The sequence below is a fragment of the Micromys minutus genome, assembly GCF_963924665.1.
Source record: "Micromys minutus genome assembly, chromosome: 11".
NCBI classification, from domain to species: Eukaryota; Metazoa; Chordata; class Mammalia; order Rodentia; family Muridae; genus Micromys; species Micromys minutus.
In genome coordinates this window covers 35,780,468-35,807,000 of record NC_137980.1, presented here as the reverse complement: position 1 = coordinate 35,807,000, position 26,533 = coordinate 35,780,468, and the positions used below count along the sequence as shown (strand labels likewise).

The 26,533-nt window shown below is 45.4% G+C and overlaps 1 protein-coding gene and 1 pseudogene across 2 annotated transcripts in view; one reads left to right on the top strand and one right to left on the bottom strand.

Moving 5' to 3' along the window:
- The window catches only part of LOC308427398, an 80,385-nt pseudogene extending 57,685 nt beyond the window's left edge, over positions 1-22,700 (bottom strand). The window contains exon 1 of the transcript in view: positions 22,635-22,700. The product of the transcript in view is annotated as an uncharacterized misc_RNA (transcript). The remainder of the gene's footprint in view (positions 1-22,634) is intronic.
- A 469-nt stretch (positions 22,701-23,169) lies between these two features.
- The window catches only part of RAB22A (RAB22A, member RAS oncogene family), a 46,315-nt gene continuing 42,951 nt past the window's right edge, over positions 23,170-26,533 (top strand). The window contains exons 1-2 of the mRNA XM_080925094.1: positions 23,170-23,440; positions 24,752-24,831. Coding sequence (XP_080781220.1) covers positions 23,405-23,440; positions 24,752-24,831 — 116 coding nt within the window. The 5' untranslated portion in view covers positions 23,170-23,404. The remainder of the gene's footprint in view (positions 23,441-24,751; positions 24,832-26,533) is intronic.

Below are 26,533 nucleotides of genomic sequence, written 5' to 3'. Positions count from 1 at the left end.
AGCTAATCAAAGCATTGGCAACTATAAGGCATCGGTTATGGAATCCCATTGCCAACAACCAAAAACAGAGAACCACATCCTGGTACTGAAGGTTTTATTTCCTGCTCCTCCATTATAAATAAATTCCATTTCAGCTCTATTCATATATGTACATATCTTGGGAACTTTTGGCAATAGTAGGTTTCTCTATGGCTTTTTAAAAAGGTCTGTAGACCACAAAAATTCTTCAGTGTCCAGAGTGCAAAAGAATATTATCAAGTTTGAAAAGAAGCCAAGCTGATAATAACCACTAAAAAGAAATAAGCACAGTTGCCCAGAGCCGATGAAATTAATAGAAAATTTTCTTTAATCATCAGTTAAAAGAATAAATAGATATATTTCATAGAACCCATGAAAAGCTGAAATACAAATAATATCCCAGCGCATATCTGAGTGAAAAATACACAACAGAAAACAAAAGATAAATGGAAATAAGTTAACAGTCAGATGACTGGGAAAGTGGGGGACTCAAGAGATACAGCAGGAGGCTGCAGAGGAGACTCACTGGTTAGAAGACTAGCTCACAACTGCCTGTAACACCAGTTCCAAGGGACCCAACACCTTCTTCTGGCCCCCATAGACACCAGACCCATGGTTCACAGATATATTGCAGACAGAACATCCATACACAGAAAAATAATAAGATTTAAAAAGTAATACAGGAAACTGTCCCAACTAAAGCGAAGAGGTCACATGGTGAGAAATAAGATGCATGGTGGTGGAAGGGAAGACGAGGTGGGGCCTGCAGGAAGGCTAGGACAGAAGTGGCTGCACTGTCAGTCTGAGGAGAACTACAGGCTTACAGACTCAGAAACTCAAGCAGTCCTGCTCTGTGCAAAATGGCACAAAGGTACCTGAGGGCAGGATGGGAGAAGTGACATTCAAGTGCAGAAAGGAACAGAAGAACAGACCTCTCACCAAAGAGAGCAAAGGAAAACAGGAAGACACGGTTACAGAGCTATACAGAGCTGGAAGACACCGGCTGTACCTAGAGTAGCAGCCTTCAAAATTTAAGGTAGTATACACATCTGAGAAGCTTTAGATGTTTAAGTCTGTGCGGTTGTGAGCAGCATGGTGTGGGGGCTGGGAACCTGTACACAGATCCTCTGAGAGCAGTGGGTGCTCTTAAGCAGGGGCATGTCTCCGGCAGCATACTAACCAGACCTTCAGACACAACTGAAAGGACAGGCTGCACTGCCAGCCACTGCCAGCATGTACACAGTGAAGATTTTACTCAGTTAAAAACGTAGTCCACTGACAGAACACAGAAGCCACTCCAGTAAGAAGAATGGAAACAGGAGAACAGAGGCAGGAGGCTGCTGTTTCTCATTCAACAAAATGTCTATAAGATCCAGGTAACTGCAGGGCCTCTGGGAGGGCTCCAAGGGCGAGTGCCCTTACCATGGAAGCCTGACGACTTGAATGTCCCTGGAACCCACAATGGAAGAAGGGGACAGACTGCTCAAAACTGTCCTCTGACCCATACATACAGACCCTCATGGTTGCACCACACACACACACACACACAAGCAACTCACACATAGTAACAGCAAGGTGAACAAAACCTATGTCTAATGCAAAACCACCGATGACACACTGTAGGGCCCATGCTTTTGTAGCAATGATACATGGCACCGAGACCAGAAAAAAAAGGCAAAAGCAGGCAGACTAGAAAGGAAAGAGCAAGACCTCCCCATTCACCATCAAAGCCTGGCTATGCCAAGGACCTCAATGAAATCACAACATAGTAGCTAAAGCCCATAAGTATTTGATAGTGCAGGACACAACTCTATACACAGAACAGAACAGCTGTGGGGACTAGGAAGATGATAGGCTAGAAAGGGCGGGCCATCCAATCCACAGGACCTGAGTTCCAACTGCCAACGCCCAAATTCTTAAAATACCAGTTGGGATGTTATCAAAACCAGAAAAGTCCCAGGTATCAAGTATAGGAATGGACAGAGCAATGACACAGACATGCCAGGACAGGACTGGGGTCAGGTACTCCAGGGATTCGAAGCCCAACACTGTCACATCACCTCTTCCAAATTTAACAATGAGCCTAGTGCTATCACAATCAAAAACTAGCAATCGATTGTGTAGAAATCAATACACTGCTACGTTTACACAGGAACTCAAAGTGTCTAGAACACTCAAAGCAGTTTCAAAGGGCAAAGACTTACTGAGGGAACCAAAAGACTAGCATAAGAACAATCATGCTGTATAGCGGACGGTTAGAGAAACAGTCATCTGCAAACCTGGACACCAGTTCAGTTTCCTCAAAGGTAACCGGATGGTAAAGAGCAGTGTTCGAACTCACACACCATCAAGGTCATTAACTCACAATGGGTCAGACAAACTCAAAGCAAGAAGCAGTAAACAGTTTAGAGCACTAGAGGAAAAGCTCATGTTGCAACAAAAATGACACATTCAGCCCCGTGGCAACCCTCTCTCAGGAGAAGCGGCAGCCAGATGAGGCGCCCCATGCCTGTAAGCCCAACACTCAGGAGGTTGTGGCAAGGGGGTTGCAATAAATCTGAGGACAACCTGGGCTACAAGTTCCAGACTAGCCTGGGCTATACAATGAGATCTTTCCCTCCTCCCACCATCACCCAACCCAGAGAAGATGAATATTGAAAGCAGAACCTGTGCACAGAACTAAAAAACAAGTGCAAAACAGGCGTTTAATGAGAGATTTGCATAAAGGTTACACATTGCAACAAAAACAAAAATCAGACAATTCAATACAGAAGTTAAACAGCATCCTGGGTAATTATGTCAGTGTCAGTTAAACCCACAGTGAGGTCATGCTACACACGCATTACAAAGACAAGGTTTTTAATGACTACATCAACATGCTGGCAAATGTATGCAGCCATGGGACCTCTCAGACATCAGTGGCAGAGTGGCAAACTGGTACTGCTCCTAAGTCAGCTTGGAAGTGTCTTACAAAGTTAACAGCACTTACCATGTGACCCTCTAATCCCTACTCCTAGGTAATTATTTACCCAGGAGAAAGGACCAGTGTGGCCGCAGTAACAGATGAAGAGCCACTCTCCCTGGGTCGCTCGTGCATCTAAGGCATCAGTATAGTCACAGCCATGGCCAGCCAGTAAAAAGCTCTGCAAATGTCTGTTGTAAGCACTCCAGACTCATTTTCCTGTAAAGAGGCAAAGCTGTTGGGATGGGGCAGTCCAGCTCCCTAACTAGCAGCCATTAGACTCAGCCTGGCTACCTTGAGCAAAGCCAGGCCACCCTTACACTGATGCCAGCCACCATGAGCATCCCCCAGTTGCAGAGAGAAGTACATAAAGATCAAAACTGGCTGCCTGGTCCTAAAGGCAGCCTCGGGCAGGGTGGCTGAAACCCTACCCAGCCATTTGCTATTGCAAGCCACAATGGAGTCCAGATAAACCTGTGGCCATTTCCACCAGGTGGTCTAGCACAGAGACTGTGATGGTTGGCACAGAAGTAAGGCTGTGCTTGGTCCCAAACACAAGCCCCAGTGACAGTGACTGGTGTTAAGGGGCAAGGCTGTAAATGAGCTGTGACCAGTGCAAGGTGCTTATGGGTGACAAAACAGGTAGCAAAGGCGATATAGAGAGAGCTTGTCTCAAAAAAAGAAAAAGAAAAGAAAGAAAAGGAGATGGGGGAAGGAAGGAAGGAAGGAAGGAAGGAAGGAAGGAAGGAAGGAAGGAAGGAAGGAAAACAATCAACCAACAGAGAAGACCTTAGCCCTCATTCTGTTGCTGCTTCCAGGCCAAGCCCTACAGGGCTACAAGCTCCATCTGGATGTGCTGCTGAGTTGCTGTGTAGGAAACAACTTTGTTTTCTGATGAGACAGGTCTTGCTCTATATGAACTTTGTTTTCTTATGAAGCAGGGTCTTGCTATATAAAACTTGAACTTAGTATAATATGTAGGCTGGCCTTGAACTTGAGATTGCCCTGCCTAAGATTGGTAAGATGTTTGCCACACTGCCAAGATGAAACAACTCAGCACATGAGATTCCTTATGCTCTGGTCTGTGTTTTTGCTTTGGGATCCCAAACGTCCTTTGAAACCCAGCTGGGATCCAGAGGAAGCACAGCAGTTAGGAAATCACAGGGGTGTCTGGTCGTCAGAGACCTTCATCCCACTGTAAGGATGTGGGAGAATGCAGATACATTCTGCATTGCTGGCTAGAAAGTCCTATTTGTCCCAGCGGTGCCAGAAAAACCATCGAGTTCTTACCGAAGTCTGTCCAGTGGGAAGCTACCAATCTCCCAGACTGAACATCCCAAGAACAAAAATTAAACTGACAATCTGATCTCTAGTCTACATCAGTTTTTTCATCCCCCAAGGCTTTGGACCACAAAGTTCAACCTGTTTACTAAGATCTCCAACAACATAACAAAAGAGCTAAGAGAATGGAATCCCCTCCCCTCCCCACCCACACCACATCAATATCATACTCTAAAACAGAGAAGCAGAAAGATGGGAGGGAGAAAGAACTCTCCCAAGGCCAGGAACGAAGCTAGAAATCACATTCAACAAAACTGATGCCCAAACCAGTATTTAAGATCTAGACACCCAGAGGCAGAGTGGTTCACACCTGTAATCCCACCACTTGAGAGACTGAGAAAGGAGGATTGCCAACCTGGGCTACATTGTGAGTTCCAGGTCAGCTATAGAGTGAGACCTTGTCAGAGAGCAAGAGACACAGGGACAGAGAAACACATAGACAACACATAGAGATAAAGTTCGTGGTCAGTAACTAGGAAATCAAGACTCCAATAGAAAACAGCTGAAGAACAAGAAGCAGTCAGCCTGGGGCCAGGAAGAAGCCAGTCCACCCATCAAGGTCAGAAGCACAAACATAGACAACTGTGAGCACAGGTGCCACAGGCTGAGCTGCTAGGAAGGTGGCTGTCCTGATTCCCCCCAAAGCCCAGGCACTCCAGCAAGAGCAAAGGAAGAACTTTCCTAATGAAATACATATAACTCAAAATGTGGAAACACACCAAACTACTTCAAAGAAAACCAAGTACTATGTCTCTCAAAGTACACACAGGAAGAGTTGGTACAGAAGACAAATGAGCATCCTCAGTTCAGCAGCAAAACATTTCAAGATCCAAGAGAATGAGTGTAGCCCTGTTCAGAATGAACAGCATCTTCAAAGGTAGGCACCACAGTGAAGTCTGAGCAGGCACGGGGCAGGCAGGAAAATAACCTGAGGTGTGAGGACTGGGGATTGTAATGAAAACTCCCTTCCACAAGAAGCTTAAGTAGCAGCTTAGACACAGCTCGAGAGAGAGTCAGTGAACTGGAAGACTGATATGAGAAATTAGCCACAACACTGCTCGGGGGGATGAAGACAGCAGCAGAGGACAACTGGGACCCTGGAGATGGGAAGCTGAGGCCTGAGGCAAGACCAATAGGATTCTACAAGAGATTAGAGGGAAAGAAAAGATACCCGTTGGAGAAAAGATGGCTAGTCATCCTGAGGAAGTACAACTGAGTAATTAATAACAAAGTCAGACTCGGCACTGTAGAGCACCACATGCAAAGAGAAGAAGCAATGAAGGTCCAGGCACAGGTCGATCCACAAAGATGGATCATGGCCAATCGACAAGAGAGGTGTGTGGACTCTCACAGACTCATTGGGGTGACCTTGGCTTCCAGCTGCCCTTTCCTCTGCAGGCAACAGGCTGAGCAGGGTGACTCCCAGGCCTACTACAGAGAGGACTAAAAGACAGAGACAGACACTGGTAAACAGGAACGTGGCGCTGAAGAAAACAAGTGGAGGCAGAAATCCCCATAGTGTAAGGAGGGCCCCACCAACCAGAAGCCTGACCCTGTGTGTGCATGTGTGTACATACATACACATATGTGTACATACTTACACACACACACACACACACACACACACACACACATGCTTGCATGTGGGACTACTCCGCAAGCTGGGACTTACTGCATGACAGACTCAGCACCCCACTTCTCACATTCAGAGGAGAGCCACTTTTAAAAGCATCCAAAGAACTGGCAGCATGCAGACACATCACAGGTTTATTTAGAATTGCTACAAAGCTGAAGTGCTGAGATTTAGACTCCTGTTAGTGCTTTACAGGTTGGCATTTTCAAAAAGGTCGGCCCTATCTGCCCCCATTTGTTTCCTGCAGAGTGTGGAAACTATATGCTCCAAGTGTGGATCTGTTCCCAAGTCCTGAGCAACTTCTCCCACCAGACTCTGAGAAGAGAGTTTATAAACAGAAATTCACTGGGTTCTGAAGACATCTTATTTCAGAGTGCCACAGTAATTGAGAGGTTTCTACACACACACACACACACACACACACACACACACACACACACAAGCAACTCTGGCAGTCGTTTGCTAGGTGCTTTATCAGGATGGTATTTCCAGCATTTGCTTTGTACAGCCACAGAAGAGAGATTGCCTGATGCAGCCCCCCACCCTCCCCTATCCCTTGTCTGGTCCTCACTTTTGATAAAGACCAGCATCCCAAACACCAATCCCAGGAAAGACAAATGGTGGTTTATTACTTAACAAGGCAGCGAAAAGACAACTGATCTATCAAGATAGAACCACGGAACTTTCCTGGAGTGCAGAAAAAGAGCCCCTTCCCTCACAAGGAATCTCTTTATCCAGAAAGTACGGGTGGCAGCTATTTTATTTACTAAACACTTCTCTGTCTGGTCAGTAAATATTGTTCCTTCTGGGCCTTCAGTTTGTTCTTCCTGACACAACAATTTCCTTGAAAAATATTATCTGCTGTTATTATTATTAAATCACTGACCACAATATCCTGCTGGTGTTGCTCATGCTTCTCCGGCAGAGTTCAAGGCTAAGCACAGCATTGGAAATGGGGGGTGGGGGGGGCTGGAGAGGGTCTCCGAAAGGAAACATTCAGAGAAGACTCAGCGGTGAGTTCTCCCATTGCCTGGGCTTAGAGGCTGAGTCATGAATGCATGTGAAAACCTCAAGCAGCACAGAAAGACTTGAAGACTGTGGAAAGACAAGGTGGTCTTCTACCTCTGCCCGGTTGATTGACGTGTCTGATAAGTGAGACACAAAAACCACTCTGGAGTTCGCAAGTTCTATGATACACAACACCTTGACGTCCATAGAAAATGGGAAAACATGAGCAAAATCCTAAACACACTAAGAGAACCCACAAGCTGGGACTACAAAGAATTTTAAGGCAATCCTTACACCTACAATATAAAGGTGTCGATAATTTGTGAAAAGAAATGAAATCTCAACAAAAATATAATCCTTAGGGGGAAAAATGGTTCTGAAGGTAAGATAGGTAGCATCTCAAGCCTGGTGGCCTGTGTCACCACAAAGTCATGTAGCTAGACATGGTGTCTTGTCTGCAATCCTTTCACTCCTGTTACAAGATGGGAAACCAAGACAGGAGACTGCCCGAGAAGCCTGTAGACCAGCTTGACTAGAGCACACAATTTAACCCCAAACAAGAGAGACTCTGCCTTAAACAAAGTAGGAGCGGAGGGTTCCTCTGACCCCTATTTGTGCCATAGTGTTCACACATGCTTACATATAAACACACGTACGAGAACACATACATAGACAAGATTTTTTTTCAATTGAAAACAACATCTGAAATTCTAAAATTCACTAAAGATTACAAAATTCTCCAAATCTCATTAGGGTCATACAAACCTTAAGCTCTTGGTGAACCCCGTGAAGGCAAACAGGAGCATCTTACCACTGTCACCAAAACCAAAATGATCACTGTGGAGGCAGCAGAGAAGACTCCACACATGGACTGATGGCTGGCTGTCCTCTTCTCACACAAAATGAAGGCAGCAAGGCTGAAGCTGCATCATCCAAGGCCTGAGAGGAAAAGTTGTCAATGCAAGGCTTGACAGCCAGTGGAACTGCCTTCAGAAATGAGATGAAATAGACACTGTCAGGTTAAAAAAAAGTCAGAAACACTTTGTTTTTTAACACACAGACACAACAAATGCTGAAGAAACAGCAGGCTGCATCGAGTGGCACCATTTAGAAACCTCTGTCTTCAAAAAGAAATGAGTGCATGCTCAGAAAGCCACTCTCCTCTCCGTTACCTTTATGATCTGAAGGGGCACATGCTAGTCCGAAGGGAGATATCACTCCCCATACACTGGCTCCACCATGGACTAAGCACCTCACCCCACACACACAACAGCAGCCCTGCCGAGGCCTGCTCTGCCTGCCTTTAAACACTTGGCCTATCATATAGTACCTGGAACACTTCAGCTCATTTCTGTAGAAATCAGTCCCCTGAGGCTTTGATTGGCAGTATTCAGACAGTCAGGCAGCCTCCAAGAAGGTGAGAATCTCGCCTTCAGAGGTGTGGCATGCAGCCTGTACCACCCGGAGCTACACTGGGGAAGGGAGGTATACAGCAAGCACAGATTCTAATTAACATGCTTCTGTTTGAGAAACAGGAAACAGGTCAAAACTACCATAGTGCTGCTATATAAAATAAATGCTAACATTCAATATAATGTGGATTAACTTGTCAAGTGTCAGTCACTCTAACAATGGGCATAGTAGAGTAAAAATGTGATAATTCATATTAGATACGTAGAGAAGGGAACGACCGAAGCCAGTTTTAACAGTTGGCAAAACTGACCTGAAACAGTAGCGACTCTGAATTATAGGGGGGAGTTTTGTCTATTTTCAAAACAGGACTTGTAATCTTAGTCTTATACACAGCTGAGTCGGGCTCACAGCCGTGTCCCTAAGTCAGCTCTGCACTGCTCACTGCTGGTGGCCAAATGGAAGCAAAGAGAAGCAGTGAGCAGGCCACCAGTGGGCCCAACACTCACACTGCAGTGTGGATCATCAGCCCTGTGCCAATGTGGCCGGCAGTGCCTCAGGGCATGCACAGCTTAAAACAGCATCTCCCCACGCACACATGCACAAGACACTTTAAATGTTATTAAATCACAAAAGGGGAGAGTTGTTTCTATCTTAACTCCCCAATGAAATTAAAGAAAGTGCTCTTTTGGTGCTAATGTGTCTCAAACATTCTCCTAAGACTAGTTAGTTATCTGTCTTTCCTGTTGAGGCAGGGTCTCATGTACCTGAGGCTGGCCTTTAACTCCTGATCCTCCTGAGTTCTTAGATTACAGGTGAGTGTGTGCCATCACTCCTAAAATGATAATCTTCCTTTTAATACAAAGCAATTCTCTGTGAATAATTTCTTGCAGGCAAGATGGGTGTAGTGACTTTAATCCCAGTACTTGGGAAGCAGAGTCGAACAAATCTCTTAGGAGTTCCAGGCCAGCCTGGTCTACATAGTGCCCAAGATAGTCAGGGCTACAGACTAAACCCTGTCTCAAAGAAAAGAAGAAAAGAAAAGAAAAAAAAAATCTTGCAAGTAGCAACATCTATCTAGGATTTAATGATGTTATTTTATTTCCTTCATATTGTATATGAAAATGGCTTCAAAATGGTTTCAAATGTATTTGATATGAAGAAAAATACACATTATACAGTGATAAAGTAAAAATAACAAAATGGCACATAGTAACTGATTTTTGAATTGATGTAATCCAAAGAAAATAATTTTACTAATAATGTCACATTCATACCTAAAAGAATTGCACCTCTTATTTCAAGTACCAAAAACTCATTTCTTTTATAAAGCATTTGTCTTGTGTGGACCAGTTAGTTCCTGGACCCTCTGAATCTCAGAAGACCCTCCAGGAGCTGAGCTAACCCACCACCCAGGTAGTTACCACTGGTCCTTTGACAATGGTGCAGCACCTGGTTTTAACTGGAAGCAAATGAGTCTGAGGTTGTCCTTCCTTGTGGTAAGAAAGCCAGCACCAGATTCAGTGTGGAAGGCCAGGTGCTGAGGTGAGTCACCTCCCCGTGACATTTTGCTGCTGCTATTCATTATGTCTCTGAAGACAAACTAAATCAATCAACAACCGATGAGCTCAGTAATAACAGAGCAGGCTGTATCCACATGGGCACTCCTGAGGTCTGACCGCTCTCTGCTGCGGGTCCTACCGCACCAACAGCACCTGGTGCCTCATACCCCACATGCCAGGAGCATCCCTCCTTCCCTTTTAGGGTGGAGGACAGCATGACAAAAGTCCCTGTGGCTGAGTCACACCCAAGCAGCTCAAGCTCTCAACATGTCTACCTGGAGGCTTTTTTTCTGGTCAGGGGGAAAGTCCTCACTCCTACCTTCTGTTACCACCAAAGCCAAACACATTCTTGTCACTGGGGCTTGGCTCTGGCTGTTTCCTCAGCCTAGAACACACTTTCCTAGATATCCTCTCAGATAACTTTCTTCCAACAACAATAACAACAAACTGTCTGCATGCCATCTCCTTTTCTATTTTTCCAGCAAACTCCTCACCTTCACAAGGAAAAATTGCATGTTTGCTGTTCATCAGCTGTGTCCCCTCCCCCTCCCCCACAGAGTACAATGCTTTGATGAGCTCATTGATATGCCTGGCACACACAGACACTCAATAAAAGGTGCAGAATGAATGAGCGAATGGTAAAAACCCGCCGAGCTGGTTGCCTATGTCCCCTGGCGATGGAGGTAGCCGTGAAGTGATGTAGGCTCTTAAAAGGATTTTCTGGGATTTACATTTCCGGCCACAGCTAAGATGGCATGTAGTCTGGTAACTGTTGACAGGAACAAGGGGTGAGGTCTACATGATGGTATCAGGGGCATCAACTATTCTGGGAGCCAACAAGCCCAGGTTGCACATAAACACCAGGAATCTTAAGTACTCAGGTCAGGCATGAAATATGAAGTAGCATATGAATAATTCCTTGTTCGATTGTTTTCATTGTATGCTTTGCATTTGGGGAATAAAAGTTACCAGCTTCATTCGTGAAAGCTTAAAATAATGCAGAAAAGCAAGCCTTCCTGAAGAAAATAATTTCCAACAGTAACTTCACATCAACTGGCCCGATTAAAACCGAGAATAAACCAATACCAATCATGTTTCGGTTCATGTGCCATCAAGAACAAATCTCCAAGGCCAGGTTCACACTGGACAGCACTAACTCTGCAACAAAAGGTGAATAAGCAGAACCGGAAAGAGCGGCTGGTGAGTGCTCAGCAGGGCCAGTGTGGTCTGCAAGTAGGCTTCTCTTCCCAGAATCCCATGTGTTTGGCAACCAGTCTCTGTCTACTGCATGGTACTTGATACATGTGCACACCACACACACACACACAAATTCACAGATATACACACATATCCATATCCATCTATCCATCCATACACACACGCACACATTCACAGATAAACATACATATCTACATACATACACACACACACACACACACACACACACACAAACACACATATACATGCATGCCCTGTATCTACTGAACTTTGCCCAAGGTCCTTGCTGTCAGAAGCTATGGCTGTTACTTGCCTTACAGGAAAGAGCTCCAAGCTCAGCCCTCCACATCAGTGGCTCAGACAGACAGCTCATTTCTACCATTCAGCCATGCCAACATAGTTCTGAGCTCACACAACCAAAACCAAGATCTTATCTGTGAGGTTGTATCCATTTTGCAAAGAATAACAAGATTTATTTTCCTCTGATCATAAAGCTCGGCAATTACAAAACAAAACAAAACTATTTGATGATTTAAAATTAAAAAAAAAAAAAACAAAACCCAAGAACCTATAAGTGAGAAAAAGGGAATTATCCTTCACAATGCTAGTTACTCAACATTTGTCTTAAGAAAACCAAATTAACTACTGTCAATACCTTCACCATTGAGCGGAGGTGGATGTGGGTGTGGGGGGAGACTGTTGGGCAAGTGGGACAGGAGGCTCCAGTGAACACATGCATCCAACCCTGAGAGACTGGGTAGAAGTCACTGCCCTTCATGAGATACCAGCTTCTTATAGCAGATTATACAGAAACCAATTCCTAAGCCTATTGTTAGAGAAATGTGCTTCACAGGGCTATAGGACAGCAGATCAAATCTAAAAGAAAGAAAAGAAACTCATCAGATAATTTTACAGAAGAAAATAATCAGAAAATTAGCATGAAAGCAGGTATGTAGACAGCAAATGTACTGTGAACACTGTGTCCATCCAGTCACCCAGGGCTCAGCAAAGCCCTGGAGTCCCCAGATGCAAAGGCTCCTGGGGACCAAGCATTCAGTCATGTACGGGAAGGACCGAGGGAAATGACACACACAAACGAGAGGTGAGTCCCGCTAGGAGAGGGGAGCAGAGACAGCTTTCCTGTACCAAAATGATCTCTGAGCTGGCCCTCAGATCAAGTGAGGATTTGTCACTAGGGAGAGAAAGGACATTGCAGATAAAGCAGGAGCACAGAAGAGGCAGGACAGTCATTTTCTCTGATCCAGGGATACAGGAACTCTCACAGGAAGCCACCAGACCCTGCCTGAGTATCCACAGTATAATTGGTTTTAAGTGGAAAGGTTAAGAAAAATAAACACAATAAAACAAAGCCAATGAGGTTCCTTTATTGGTCCAGACATGAGCAGGGCTGAGGCTGCAGGCAGAATGTTCCAGCACGTCCATCCCAGCAAGCATTTTCATTAAGAATCCGTTCTCGGGGCAGTCCCAATATTTACGACTCTCCATTCAACATGTCATTCTGTCACTATAACTCTGTGTGAGATATGACACCCTGGGCCAGACCAATTATCCACACGATCCAATATCCTGTCTCTGACACGGCACTAGGGGACACTGGACAGAGCATGACGGACGTGGTCCACCATGTCTGGGTCTAGCTCAAAGTAGTAGATTAAGTTGGCCAAGGTGTACTTGAAAGAAAGAAAGAAAGAAAGAAAGAAAGAAAGAAAGAAAGAAAGAAAGAAAGGAAGGAAGAAAGAAAGAAAGAAAGAAAGAAAAAATGGAGGGAGGGAGGGAGGGAGAAGGGTACAATGAAGACCTTATGAAAACAACCATTATATATAAGAGGGTTTCATTTGTCTGTCAATGAACGATAACTAAGTTTCTAAGAGTCCTTTGGGATCTGGGGGAGAGTTGCATAGCCACTCCCCATTCTGCTGCTCTGAGGGGCTCTCTCTCTCCCTCCCTAACAAGTCCCAAGAATGAATACAAAACCCTAAATGGTGACTGCCTCTACTAGCTACACCAGACCTGCCAAATTTAAAAAAAAAAAAAAAAACCTTTCTGACTGGTCACTGGCTCGTTTGGGCCCCTGTGGATTGAACTGAACTCAAAGGCAAGTTGTGTGAACAAAATTTGTCTGTGTCACTGTCTTCCTCCAAGACCCCGAAGGCTGGATTATGAGCTCTTGAGAGCAGGGCCACTGGACACAGTGCTTTCTTTACACAGCAAATCTTGGAGGGCCACTGACAGTTATGCCTAACACCATGCACTGGGCTGGCTCAAAAGGCCAACTTAATTCATGAGCAGCCATCCTTTCTACACCATGCATACATGGAGATTCTTCTTTGATTTGTGGCTTTAATCACAGCTTCCAAAACCTGTCGTGATTTATGACTGTGACTTTTACACTGACGGTCAATGGAAAACATTTACTCAGGTTACCTGATTGGCGAGATCACTGCATCTAAGCAATTCTTAAGCCTCACTTTGTTGTGACACATCTCAACTTATCTGCAGACCCACTGGCTGGGGGGCAAACCTGAAGAAGGTAATTCATCATTGACACGGTACTGATAAATAGAGCACAATTATTTAAAGACGCAATGAATTCACTAGTCAGACTTGAGACACATTTAAAAAGACGGAAAGGACATAAAAGATGGCACCAGCCTCTGAAGCAGGGAGGTTTCTATCTTCTTCCTGTTAAAACTATTCCAAAGAAGTTCTAACCCAATAAGACTTGCTTCTCTTTGGCCAGTCTGCTAGTGGGTCACACTTCTCCCAGACAGAAACAAACTCTTCTATGGACAGACTGAAGCCTTCAGAGCTCATGAAGCCTGAAAGGTTTGAATGAGGACAGCCCCCATAGGCTCATGTATCTGAATATTTGGTCCCCAGTTGGTAGAAACGTTTAGGAAGATGAGTAGATGTGGCCTTGCGAGAGAAGGTGAGTCACTGGGGTTTCAAAAGCCACAGCCATTCCCAGTTAGCTCTGTTTGTTTTGAGCTGATAGTCCAAGATATGAGCTCTCAGCTACTGCTCAAGTGCTAAGGCCGTGTTTCCTGCATGATGGCCACTGACTCTAGGTCTCTGAAACTGTAAGCCTTTGATAACGTCTTTATAAGTTGCCTTGGTCATGATGTCTTCTCACAGCAGTAGAAAAATAAGACAAAACCCAATCCTAGCCCAGCTCCTCCTTCTTTTCTGTCTTGCCCCTTCCAGTTCCTGATACTAAGACCACACCTAAGACCTGCTCTTCAGCTTTTTTGAGACAGGATCACACATGTATCTGGTTGGGCTGAAACTCACCATGTAGACCAAGATGGCCTTGAACTCACAGCAATGTGTCAGCTTCTGCTGCCTAGGTGCTGGGTTTAAAGGCATGTGTTACCATGCCCAGCTAGACTGATTTTTAAACCATTCCTTTTTTAAAAATGATGTAAAGCATGACAGGCAGAAAAGTGCCCAAATACATGTGCACACAAATACTTATACATGCAAAGGGTTTTCACAGACAGCAATGACTATCCAGTGAGTACTGGAGGAATCAAGAGACCTTCACCAGAAGCTACGACTCTCACCTGGCTTCCTTGCCCTTCGTGCACCCTCAGCCGGGACAGCTGTGCTAGCCAACCAGAACCACGGTCTGAGTCCTTACAGCCTGGTTCCTTTTGGAAAGCAAAACTTTCACACTGTGACTGCACCCCAGGCTACAGCCATTCCACTCTGGTGGACATCTGAGTAGGCTCAAGTCTAACTCTGTCAGGGAGCTGCTGCTGAAGACACCCCCATGAGGAGTTTTGTGGGAAGCGTGTTTGATTTCTACATGGAGATAGTGTCCAAGAGTGGACACAAACAGGAGTGGAATGTTGAGTCATCCAAATCCTGGGGGCTGGAGCATTGTTTATGGTTTTGAAATTTTCAGAGTAAACACTATGAGTGCCAATGGAATCTTCTAATCACAAAGAAAAGCCTCTCTCATTCAGCTTCTCCTTGAATTGGTGTGCTCGTGTTTTCTCCTGCTAGGCTATGTCCCCAGCATACCCAATGCCTATTACTGCCTGGTAAGCACTCAGTAGGTGGCCATTGACCAACAGGCCTCAGCTCACCTGCTAAACTTCCCTTGTCTTCCCAACTCACTGTGCTGAGCACTCAGTCACTGAAATCACTAAGTCTCTCTCTCAACTGCCAACCTGTTTCTAGTACCCATCTTGGCATCCATTTATTTATTCCACTGCCCAAAGCATTCTTCTCTAAGTGCTGCCCAGTGTCATTTGCTGTGCTTGACCATGACAACCCAAGGCCAACGCAACTCATTCTGATGAGCAAAAAGTCACCTGGTCACGCCCATTTCAAATGCTACCAAAGGTGGCAGAGTTTGGGAACAAGGAGAATAGGCATCTAGCCTATCTACATCAATCTGTGTAGAGATCAAACAGGCTTCCCATGGAATCCACCTCTGAGGCCACTCTTTACTGGAAATCATTATGAGCCTCATCCCCTGTGTCACGCCCATGTCCTTTCTAGGAAGCCTGAGAGCACATGGTACTCACCCCTTCTCTGGTTTGCAGAGCCACTCACAGTCCTTTCCTGACAGAACAGTTCAGCTCTAGTCATACCCTGGTTCAAGCTCTCCACTGGCTCCCCACGACTTCCTAAGTAGAAAGCAATCATGTCCCTTTGCAGGGGTCTGGGGGACATGTGAAGTGGCTGTACCCACTCCCCTGACCTAGCCTGTGCTCATCACTCACTGGACACCAGGTACTACACATTTTGTCCTTGACCTTGAGGGGTCATTTGTGAACTATTTTTTGGGCTCTTCACATGGAAATCTCTGCCTTCACTGCAGTCTCAAGAGTCCTTCACAATGCTCCAGAGAAGTTTTCTCTGGCCCCTTGACACAACCAACCTCCAGGTTCCAGCCACTGCCTGGCACTGGCTTTCTGTTTTGGTTTGTTTCCCTTTTTTGAGAGTATCACTCTGAAGTCTCAACTGAACTAGAACTTGGGATTCTCCTGCCTCAGCCTCACACATGTGGGGAGTGCACACACAAGCCTCCACACTTGGCTGTCCTGGCACTCTGGAGCACATTCACGACTGTCTGTCCTCACAGCATTTCCCATAACCTGAGACTATTAACCTGCTGAACACTGGTCTCTGTCACTGGACCCATTCGCTGCCAGGTCTGCCATGCCTACTGTAGTACCTAAGACTTAATGCACTTGTAGTACAGGTATGATGAATGGATTATGTCTCCAATAGTTAGTGGCTGGAACAAACTCTGCATCGGGGTTCCCTGGTACCATTCACTAAATTGTATAAACTATTTTGAATAACTTATTTTACCTCTCTTCATCCCTTGTCAGCCTTGCTCAGCAACAGTACTGGATAGAAAGTGCTAACTTCTTACAGTACCTGTACAGTTTATTTAACAGAACTTCTGCCCGCTCTAGTGGGGTTATACCTTGTTTACTTCTATGTGTGTTTGTGAGGACATGCATACGTACCATGGAGCAAGCATGGAGATCAGAAGATAATCTGAAGATGTTCTCTCCTACTGCTATGTGCAAGTCCTAGACACCAAACTGAGGCCAGCAGGATGGGCAACAAGAACCAAGCTTGATCCAAGCCATCTTACCAGCCCTGTAAGTAATTAAACTGCTAGAAGCACTCAGAACAGAGCTTCACATCATTAGTCCTAAAGAAATGACACCTTGGGCCTGGAGAGCAGAGTTAGCAGTTCAGAGCACATACTGCTCTTTCAAAGGAACAGAGCTTAGTTCCCAGCAACTACTCTGGGCAGCTCACAGCTTGAGGGAATCTAATTCCTCTGGCCTCCATGGACACTGTCCTCACATACACATACCTACATACCAACACAGATACACAATTAGAAAGAAACAAATAAATAAAAACAAATGGTGGCTTTGCACCTCTGCCTGGTAAGTAACTGCCCCTCCTGCCTGAGCCTCCTATGAAGACGGTCAAGCAAAATATTCAGAACCTTCTATTGCCTTCTCCTTAGACCCAAATCTGACTGGTGAAGGTGTAGATTCTTCTCCTGCAGCCTTCAGCACTCTTTCCCAATGTCACCCCACCCTTCCCCTCCACGCCCCATTTCCAACTCTTCCACATTGCCATCAGATCAAATACAAAGGAGGCCATTTGGAAAGAGTCTTACCACACACTTTCCAGAATGCCTACTGCCTTCCTCAGCTTGACTCAACTCCAATGTGACCTCCCTTTCCCAGCAGCAGAATAAATCACTGCTCTTGGATCACTCTCTCACCTGGGCTGAAACACAGTTGAGTCTCAACTGTCCCCACTGTCTGTCACCCACTCAGCTAGGAACATCTTGGGAGCAAGGGTCTCTTCTGCTTCCCTCCCCAGCACCTCTCAAGGCCTAGATCATGTTGGAGGGGCCAGTGAAACATCTGTTACAAGCAAGAATCACTATCCAGACAAGGAAGTCAACTGCATGCCACCTTCTGAAACTTCTACATCAGGGCTAAAACCAACTAGCATTTTGAGGGGCAAAACCACTTTGTAAGACAGGCCTGGTGGCACAGGTCTATAACCACAGCCACTCCAAAGGCTGGGGTAGGAAGATGGAACATTCAAGGCCTATACAGCACATGTAAGACTTTCTTGGGTAACTCAGGGAAACCCTGTTGCAAAACTCAAAAGTAAACAAGACAGTGGGGTGTGACTCAGTAGCAGAGCACATGCAAAGCAGGGGGTCATGTTCCATCCCTAGCACCAGGAGAAAAGCAACATCATCATCATCATCATCATCATCATCATCACTATTATGTTTTGTCTGCATGTACATACAAGTACCAGGTAGGTGTATGCCTGGTGCCTGAGGACTTCAGAAGAAGGTTGGGTCCCCCGGGGCTAGAATTCCAGACTTCTGTGAACCACCATGCAGATGCTGAGACTTGAACCTTTGTAAAATTAAGTATCGCTAACTGCCAACCCAGCCTTACAGCCCTCAACAGCTTTCTTTTTAGATTATGTTGCAAAAATTCTGTTTAAGAATTTTATTAAAGTTTCTTTGTAAAATGACTTTAATTTCGTGATGAAGAATGCTACCGACATTTTTTTTCCAAACACAGACCATCTCCAGGACTTCCTAACATCGTCTATTTGCCTTCTAGGTGCCCGAGTGGAATGAGACTGCATCAGGCTGTAAGGGAGTCATGCTGGACTCGCTGGCCTGCTCATCCACCTAGAGGAAAGAGTAGATGTCTTCATCCCCAGCAACCACAGGAGACCAGATGTCAAGTGTGAGTAACTTGTCAAAGGTTGTTCAACCAAGTAGTGGTCCTCAAACAATATTCTGCTCACTAAGCCCAGCAGGAAAGACAACCCAACAGGTGGTCCCAGCTTAACAACAGCCACATTTTCTCTGCTCCAACACTGACAGTTTCATTTCATGGAGACATCAACAAAACACTTGCCCTGAGACAAGTTCAGTCCTTCTGTGTTGATACAACTTCACCAGCACACAGCCAGGCCCACACAAATACACATATACGTGTACGTTTGTGGTTTATGGTGTGTGTGTATTATGTTTGATTTATGGTGTGTGTGTGTGTGGTTTATATGAATTATGATATGTGTGTGTATGTGTACATATATGGTATGTGAAATTTACAGGTGTACTTTTGTATGGTTGGTGGTATGTACAGTTTATGGTATGTGTGTATATGCATGTGAGGATTATAAATATTTTTCTATAACCTATGGTATATGTTTGTGTGTGTATATATATGGGGTATGTAAAGTTTATGGGTATGTTTTGAGTGATTGGTGGTATGTGTAGTTTACTGTGTGTGTTTGTGTGTGTGTGTGTGTGTGTGTGTGTGTGTTTGTGTATACATATATGGTTGTTTTGGGGTGTGTTCATGTGTTTTATGGCTGTATGGTTTATATGATTTGGGGTATATGTGCATTGTTTGTCTTTGTGGTTTACAGTTCCTTCTAGGGTTATAAGCTGGGAAAGGAGCATGATTTCTATCAGGACGCATATGTGCATGTGTTTGTATATGTATAGTTTATAGGGATGTGTGTATGTGTGCATGTGTAGCTTATGGTTGGTCATGTATGCATGTTTTTGTATAGTTTACAGGGATGGATCTGCGTGTGTGTGTGTGTATGTGTGTGTGTGTGTGTGTATGTGTTTGTGTGTATATATGTAGTTTATGGTTGGTCATGTATGCAACTTCAGTTGTGTCACATACCTTCTATTCTGAAAGGCCAAAAATGTTTACTATCTGATTGTTCATGGGTAAATACATATTGGTCAGTTTCTAATTTAAAGATTGGTCGACTGTCTGAGTTTGGCTCTATTCTTCAAGTATTAGAATCCTTAACTAGTTCTTAAATTATTTTTCTTGACAGGAAGAAAAATTTTAGTAAAAACAGATACCAGTGTTTGGATCAAATTCATATTGTACAAAGAAAATGGCTGCACTTATGGCTCAAGTTAGTACTCTGCCCACAATGGGGGTCCCGAGTAGTTGCAGTCTTTGCAAAGAACATTGTCACAGACACAGTGTGTAGGTGAAATGCAGTGTGCTTTGTTCTGGAAGAAGTCTTTCATTCAAGGTTGAACAGCCAACACTCCCTCCAGCATTCGGATTCAGAGACTATCTATATTCCATAAGCTGAGCTAACCCTATTTCCACCAAAGATCCAGACATCATTTATTGGCACCTTGCTTTTCTCAGAAATAGAAATATGCCCTCTCCCAACTTCTCACTGACACAGCTTGAAAACTAAACACCTGAAAAGAAACGCAGTCTCCAGAACACTCATGTATTTTACACAAGGGTCTTTTGAAGCTAAATGCATCTTACAATAACTCACAGAATATTCAGAATTGAAATCCAGCCTTCCAACTCCTCCTGCAAACGTCTGATCATTTGTGACACTTTCATCTCATTTTTAAAAACCTTTTACTGTGGGAAATTTTGAGTACGGGAAAATGAAAGGCCAGTCCCCAGCTATTAGCTTCTCCAAGTCTCAGCAGTCTGCCATTGTGCTAGTGGGTCCCTCCTCCCAACATCTTGTTTACTATTTGTTATGGAGTTTGAAAGCTGATTTCACACACCAAATCATTTCACTCATGAATGCTTATTGCTGTCAGGGCTCTTCCTTTGAAGAAAAACATGATACCATTATCACTGCTGAAAAAATAAATAGCAATTCTTAATATTACTTAATACCCAATCTCACTCCAATGCTTTTTCTTTTCACAGTGGTTCTGTTCAACCGAGAATCCAAATATGACCACATACTGTGTGTTCTTGATTGGTCTCTTAGGTCTTTTTATATGACCACATACTGTGTGTTCTTGATTGGTCTCTTAGGTTTTTTCATATGTACCACAGAGCCCTCTCATTTCCCATTCATCCATCCCCAGTATACATTTAAATACCTTTAAATGCTAACTGGATGAACAGATCTTATCAACAGTAACACCTCTTCAGCCTCTGCACACTATAAGCAAACCCCAACATCTGAAACCCTCAGGCAGACTCTGAAGTACCCTGCCCTGCCACCCGAAACCCCACTTGAAAAAACAGAGGAAGATGACCTCCCCTACAGACACTCTCAAGAGAATTCAGATACTTCAGCAAGCCAATCCTAGAAAACCCCATTTTTTTCTGTGTGGCTTTGGCCTGGAGACTATGAATGATTTAGAAGCAAGACATCCATCCCTCATCATGCCTTCTTCTTGAGATTAGCCAAACTTAATCAAGAATCATGAAGTAAACCAGACAAATCCCAAAATCCATTACTGTTATCAGTAATTTAACTGTACCTATGCATTCAGGACTTGTTATAAAAAGGATGACCTGCAACCTACCCACAAGAACCTGACATATACCAAGAAGCATCAAGTCCTTTTCAATGGCTCTCAACCTGTGGGTCATAACCCCCATATCACATAACCTCCATATCAGATATTTCCATGATGATTCATAGCCATAGAAGAAACACAGTTATGAAGTGTCAACAAAAATAATTTTGTGGTTGGAGGTCTTCACAACATGAGGAACTGTACTAAAGAGTCAGGGCATTGGGAACCAATGGTTTAGATAAGGAGATAAGGTATCACCCAAACTGACAGGCATGCCCTAGCTACTGGGTGAAGAGCATTTGTAAGGTCAGTCTACACAGTGAAATAAACAGAGCAGAGTCAGAAGGAATCAACTTGTCTTCTTTAACATCCATGGCTTACTAGATGAGACACTGACCGCTCTGATTCTCAGCCTTATCTGGAAGACAGGCTAATCCCACACACTTCCAAGAGTAGCAGCCAACATCTACTGAATGTTTACTGTGCACAAGGACTCATGTCACCTCCTTTGATGGTTTAATCTTCACAAAATCCCTCATTACGCAGCCCTGGCCAGCCTGAAACTCTATGCAGGCCAGGTTGGCCTCAGATCCGTAAAAGACTTGTGAGGTAGGTTGCTATCGTTTTTTCAGAGTAAACGACCAAAGAGGCTCTAAGTAACCTGTCCCAGATCCCACTGCGACTGAAGTGACCCAAGATGTCACCCAAGGAATATCTGATTCAAGAGCCAGGTCTCTTCACCACTCCCTTTTATCCTCTCTCCAATTGTCGTGCCACACTAATAGAGTTGACACACATACCCCGCTCAACACTGCAATGGCCTACTAAAATTCCTCAGTCAACAGCAACTCCATCACTAGGGACTTTCAGGTAGGGAAGGGAAGAGGACAGAAGTAACTCATAGGGCTGGGATTCAGGAAGCCCCAGATGACTTTGGTGATTTGTATCATTTGAGGTGATTTGGCCTCAACCATCAGCAAGCCTCCTTGGGTTTGGTATTTTTTTCTGCTCTCCTCTGGCCTGTGAAGGGAGATCTAGAGAATAGTGGTTGTTTCTAGTTCATCTTTGTAAATCCACAAACCCAGCAAATGGCTCAAGCAGGTAAAGGTAGGCACTGGAAAAAAAATGTGTTGGATAGAAAAGCTAAAGCTTCATTTGTCCGTTAACCACAAATTGGAACTTGCACTTCGAAGGTGGCATCTCTCTCAACTACTGTCCTTTAAAATAATTCCAGAGAAAACATAGAGGATGAGAAGGATCAAATGGAAGAGACCCACTTAAAACGAGGGAAGCAGTGGGCTGAAGACATGGAGCTGGCCAGGCCCACAAGTGCAGCTCCCACACCCTAACTAAGAACCCAAGAAGGTTCCTCCCAGGTTGGGACCTGCTTTCCCGCTTTCCCTCTCACAGTTCCCAGAGCAGCTAGAGGAGAAAGTGACAGGAATACAAAGTTTCCAACAGACCGAAGTCGTAGCCTGAGAAGGAAGGCCACCTGAGGAAGCAGGCTCGAAGTAGGCTCCATCTGAGGCTCCCGCCCCATCTAAGTACACCCCACAGTCCTCTGAAAGAGACCCAAGGAGGGGCGGGGCGCCCCAACTGTTACTTACGGTCGTCTAAGTCATCCTGCAAGTCCACAAAGTACAGGGGGAATTTCAGAAAAACCAAAAGACACATAAATAGTTACGCGGGGCTACGCAAGCGGGGAGCCCAGGGATCGCGGGGGCGGGATGAGGGGGCTCTCGGGGAAGTGGAGGGAAGCCGCCAAAGCCCCCGGAGCCCAGACCCACTCACCCGCCATCTTGGGATATGTTAGAGGGCGGGGCCAGAGGCGGAGCGAGACCAGATGTTACGCCCATTCGCCGCGCTCCGCCCACCCGCCTGGCCCCACTTACCCGCCATCTTGGGATGGGTGGAAGGTGGAGCTAGAGGCGTGGTAACTCCAAGATTACGCCCCACCCCGTTCCTCCCACTCCTTAGAGAAGATGGGGCTGGGCGGAGCTGGAGGGTGGGGCGACGCTGAGGCTCCGCCCCTCGGTGGTCCGCCTACCCTTCTGTGAGCCGCGAGCCGGCCGCCCCGCCCTCACGGAGAAGGTGGCTGCCGAAGTGGGCGGGGAGGTCAGGTGACCCGGCTGGCGTCCCAAGATGGCGGCGTCTGTGGCGCCCGGTAGGCCAAGGCGGTGTCCGGGCTGTTGAGGTGATTCCGCGGGACAAGTGACGGGTCGGCGGGACAGAAGGGCAGCGACGGACGCTCGGCCGCCCCGAGTGCGCATCAGGGGCTTGGCGGTGAGGCAGCGGCGCCGGGGGATGCTGGTGCTGGGCCGGGCCTCTCCCTCCTCAACTTAGGGCGGCGGCGGGCCCGCACCCCTGTTTCCCGGGCCATGGCGCTGAGGGAACTTAAAGTGTGCCTACTTGGGGTAAGTAGCGACGGGCCGGATCCCGAAGGTCGCGGAGGCCAGGTGGGCGGGCCCGGGCACTCCAGGACCTCTTGCTCCTCTTTACGCCCTGCGCGGGACGCAGCCCCCCCCCCCCGCAGACCCTTAGGAAGGCGGGACCACCAGATTGTGCCCCACCCAAGGCCTGGATGTATGGGGTATTCCCCGGCACCCCGGAGGGACACCCTCTTTGTATGCCACAGTGAAGTAGCCCACAGGTAGTTTCCTTACAACTTTGCGAGGGACACCTTTAAAGTTATCCAAGTCTCTGAAAGTTAACCCCCCAGCAGGTCTTTAGGTTTTATGAGCACCTTTGGCCTCCTTTGAGCAATGTGGGATGGTTCTGAACTATTGGGAAGTCTTTGACACTTCTGCAAGAGTTACTTTCCAAAGTTTGCTCTTCTCTCTAGCAGGGAGTTCTTTACCAGGAAACCTCCAGGACTTTGAAGGCTCAGCTTCCGGTCCTCTCACAGTAGTGTGGCCTTTTCAGAGCCTTCTGATGATCACCTTCCTTGAGTTTTTGTTTTAATGACTGAAAACAAAACTTCCAATAACTACATGGTTTTTGCCCCTCAGCAGGGTGGGGCTAGGGTTCATCCCGGATTATTCCCTAACTTGGGAGCATAGTTTTACTGGTATATGTTAGAAGGCCAGTGAGTTTGGTCACTTTTTACACAGAACAGAAACTTAAGAGTCTTTTGCCTTTGGGAGGGAGCAGGAATTTAGTCCTAGAGATTGAACCTAAAATTGTACATTCAGGTAAGCCCCACCACTGAGTTGTGTGTCCCCAGTTTGCTTGCTTCTGTTTGGTAGCAGGATCTCAAGAAGTTGCCCAGGGACTTGAAATCCCAGCCTCAGCAGGCCTTGAACTTGGAACCCTCCTGCCTCCCCCTCTCAGATTTGCTAAGATTTCAGTCCTGTACCACTAGGCAGGCCAGCATGGGTCTTGCTAGAGGTCCTGGTGTCTTAACTGCAAAATCCTTCCCCAATACTTTCAAGAAGCTTTCTCACTGTTTGGCCATGACTGGCATTGAACTCAGTTCATAGACTATGAAATCTGCCTGCCTCTGTCTCCCAGGTACTGGAATTAAAAGCATGCACTCTTGTGCCTGGCCCCCATAATACATTTTGGAATATAATTACTTCACTGACTTATTACAAAAGCCTGTTGTATCTTTCCATCTACAGATGGAGATGCTTTTTCTGAAATCCCCCACTATATGCCACAAAGTAGTTTTGGTTGTCTACCAATAAGTTAGTTTTTCCTTAGTCACCCATCCTACTTTCTTTCAGGATACGGGCGTGGGTAAATCAAGCATCGTGTGGCGGTTTGTGGAAGACAGCTTTGATCCGAATATCAATCCAACCATAGGGTAAGAGGACAAGTTTATTTACTCATATCTGTCTATCTCAGGGTGCATGGAATGTCATCTCAAACAGAAATGTGTTACTGTTATAACTCCTGTTGTCTTGAGCTCAATGAAATTTTGTCTTGCTGAGTCTCGACATTTCCAAAATGACTTGAGAGAATACAGTGAGGTTTGCTGTATCCTAGGAGAAGTCTCTTCAAACTTTGGGAATAAGAACTTCAACATAGAAAAAAGAATCAGTTGACACAGGAGTTTACAGACCCAATTACACCTTGAAATCGAGCAGATGAAAGCGCATCTTGCTGCAGCTCTTTGGGTATCTCAGTTCAGACCTGGTTTTGTCCTTGAAGAAGTAGAATTGGTCCCAAACTGTCTTAAACACTGTAGTAATTAGTGAATGAACTTAAAAATGTTACATTGTAGCATTGGTGACAGTAGTGATTAGTGAATTAACTTAGAAATGTTCTGGTTTGGGGTAGTTTTTTGGTTAGTTGGTTAGGCTCTGGTTTGGGGGCTTTTTGTTTTTGGTTTTGGTTTTTTTGTCAGGTGTCTGGTATTTTTTTGACTGTTGAAGTTGACTAGAGAGTTCTTGAAGATTTCATTATTTTTGATTAGACATATGTGTGTCTGAGTGTAAGTATGTGAATGTGAGTACCCAGCCCTGAAGGCCAGAAGCCTCAGCTCTCCCTGGAAGTGGTTAGGAACTGCCTGCTGTGGGTGCTGGAAACTGGTCCTCCAGAAGAGCACGGTGGTTTAACTGCTAAGGCATCTCCATAGCCTCTTACAGATTTAACAAAAATCTTTCTGACTATTCAACTGTCTGTCACAGGGTGACCATGGGATTAACACTAATTTTTCTCTTTGAGAACCTGGGCTCTGTAGGATCTACTACTATGTTAAGTTTGTAGAACTAAGTAATGACTAGACACTTCTTGTTAATCAACTGGTTTCCTATCTTTAAAGAAAAGTTGTATGTCATTCATCATCAGGATGTAATATGGTTTTGCGCCACATATGGAAATATTTTACAACTGTGAAGGAAACTTCACGAGACTGCTGCTTGAAAATTTGTTAAAATCTCTGGGTCTCTTATGCGTTTGGGGCATGGAGATGGAATCCACTTCTGTGTCTGCAGTTAAGACAGAACCCTTCCAGAAGAATTGGGTGTGTCCGTGTGTCTAAAGTATCACCTCATGCTCCGCAGGGCTTGTTGAAACTTGCACTACAAAGTGAAGCACAAGATAAGTGCTGATGAATCAGTGAATGCCCTACTTCATTCACAGCCAGGTCACAGCTGAAACCTCAGAACCCACAAGGGCTAAGACACTGCCTCCTTTACTCAGATGATCAGGAGAAGAGCCAGGAGAACCTTCTTGGCCTTGTCTCAGTCAGGCTCCCACTCTGTCCAGCTATAGTCTTGACGCATTTTATAGGAAAGACTACAGAGTCTCCTCCTCCTTTATCCTTGTTTCTGCCCTTAGGAGTAACAGCCCCATGAACCTGTACCTCTCTAGAGTGCTGGGTTCCCAACTCTTCCTCATTTTCTTCATCCAACAACTTTGCTACCCATCTACCCTGCTGTCCTCCAGCAGCATCACAGCCCACCACTTTCTCAACTATTAATCTGTAGCTCATTGTCAACACACTTCCACCCAGCATGTCACTAAATCTTTCTTCTCACAAACCCAGCAACCCAGTGAGTATT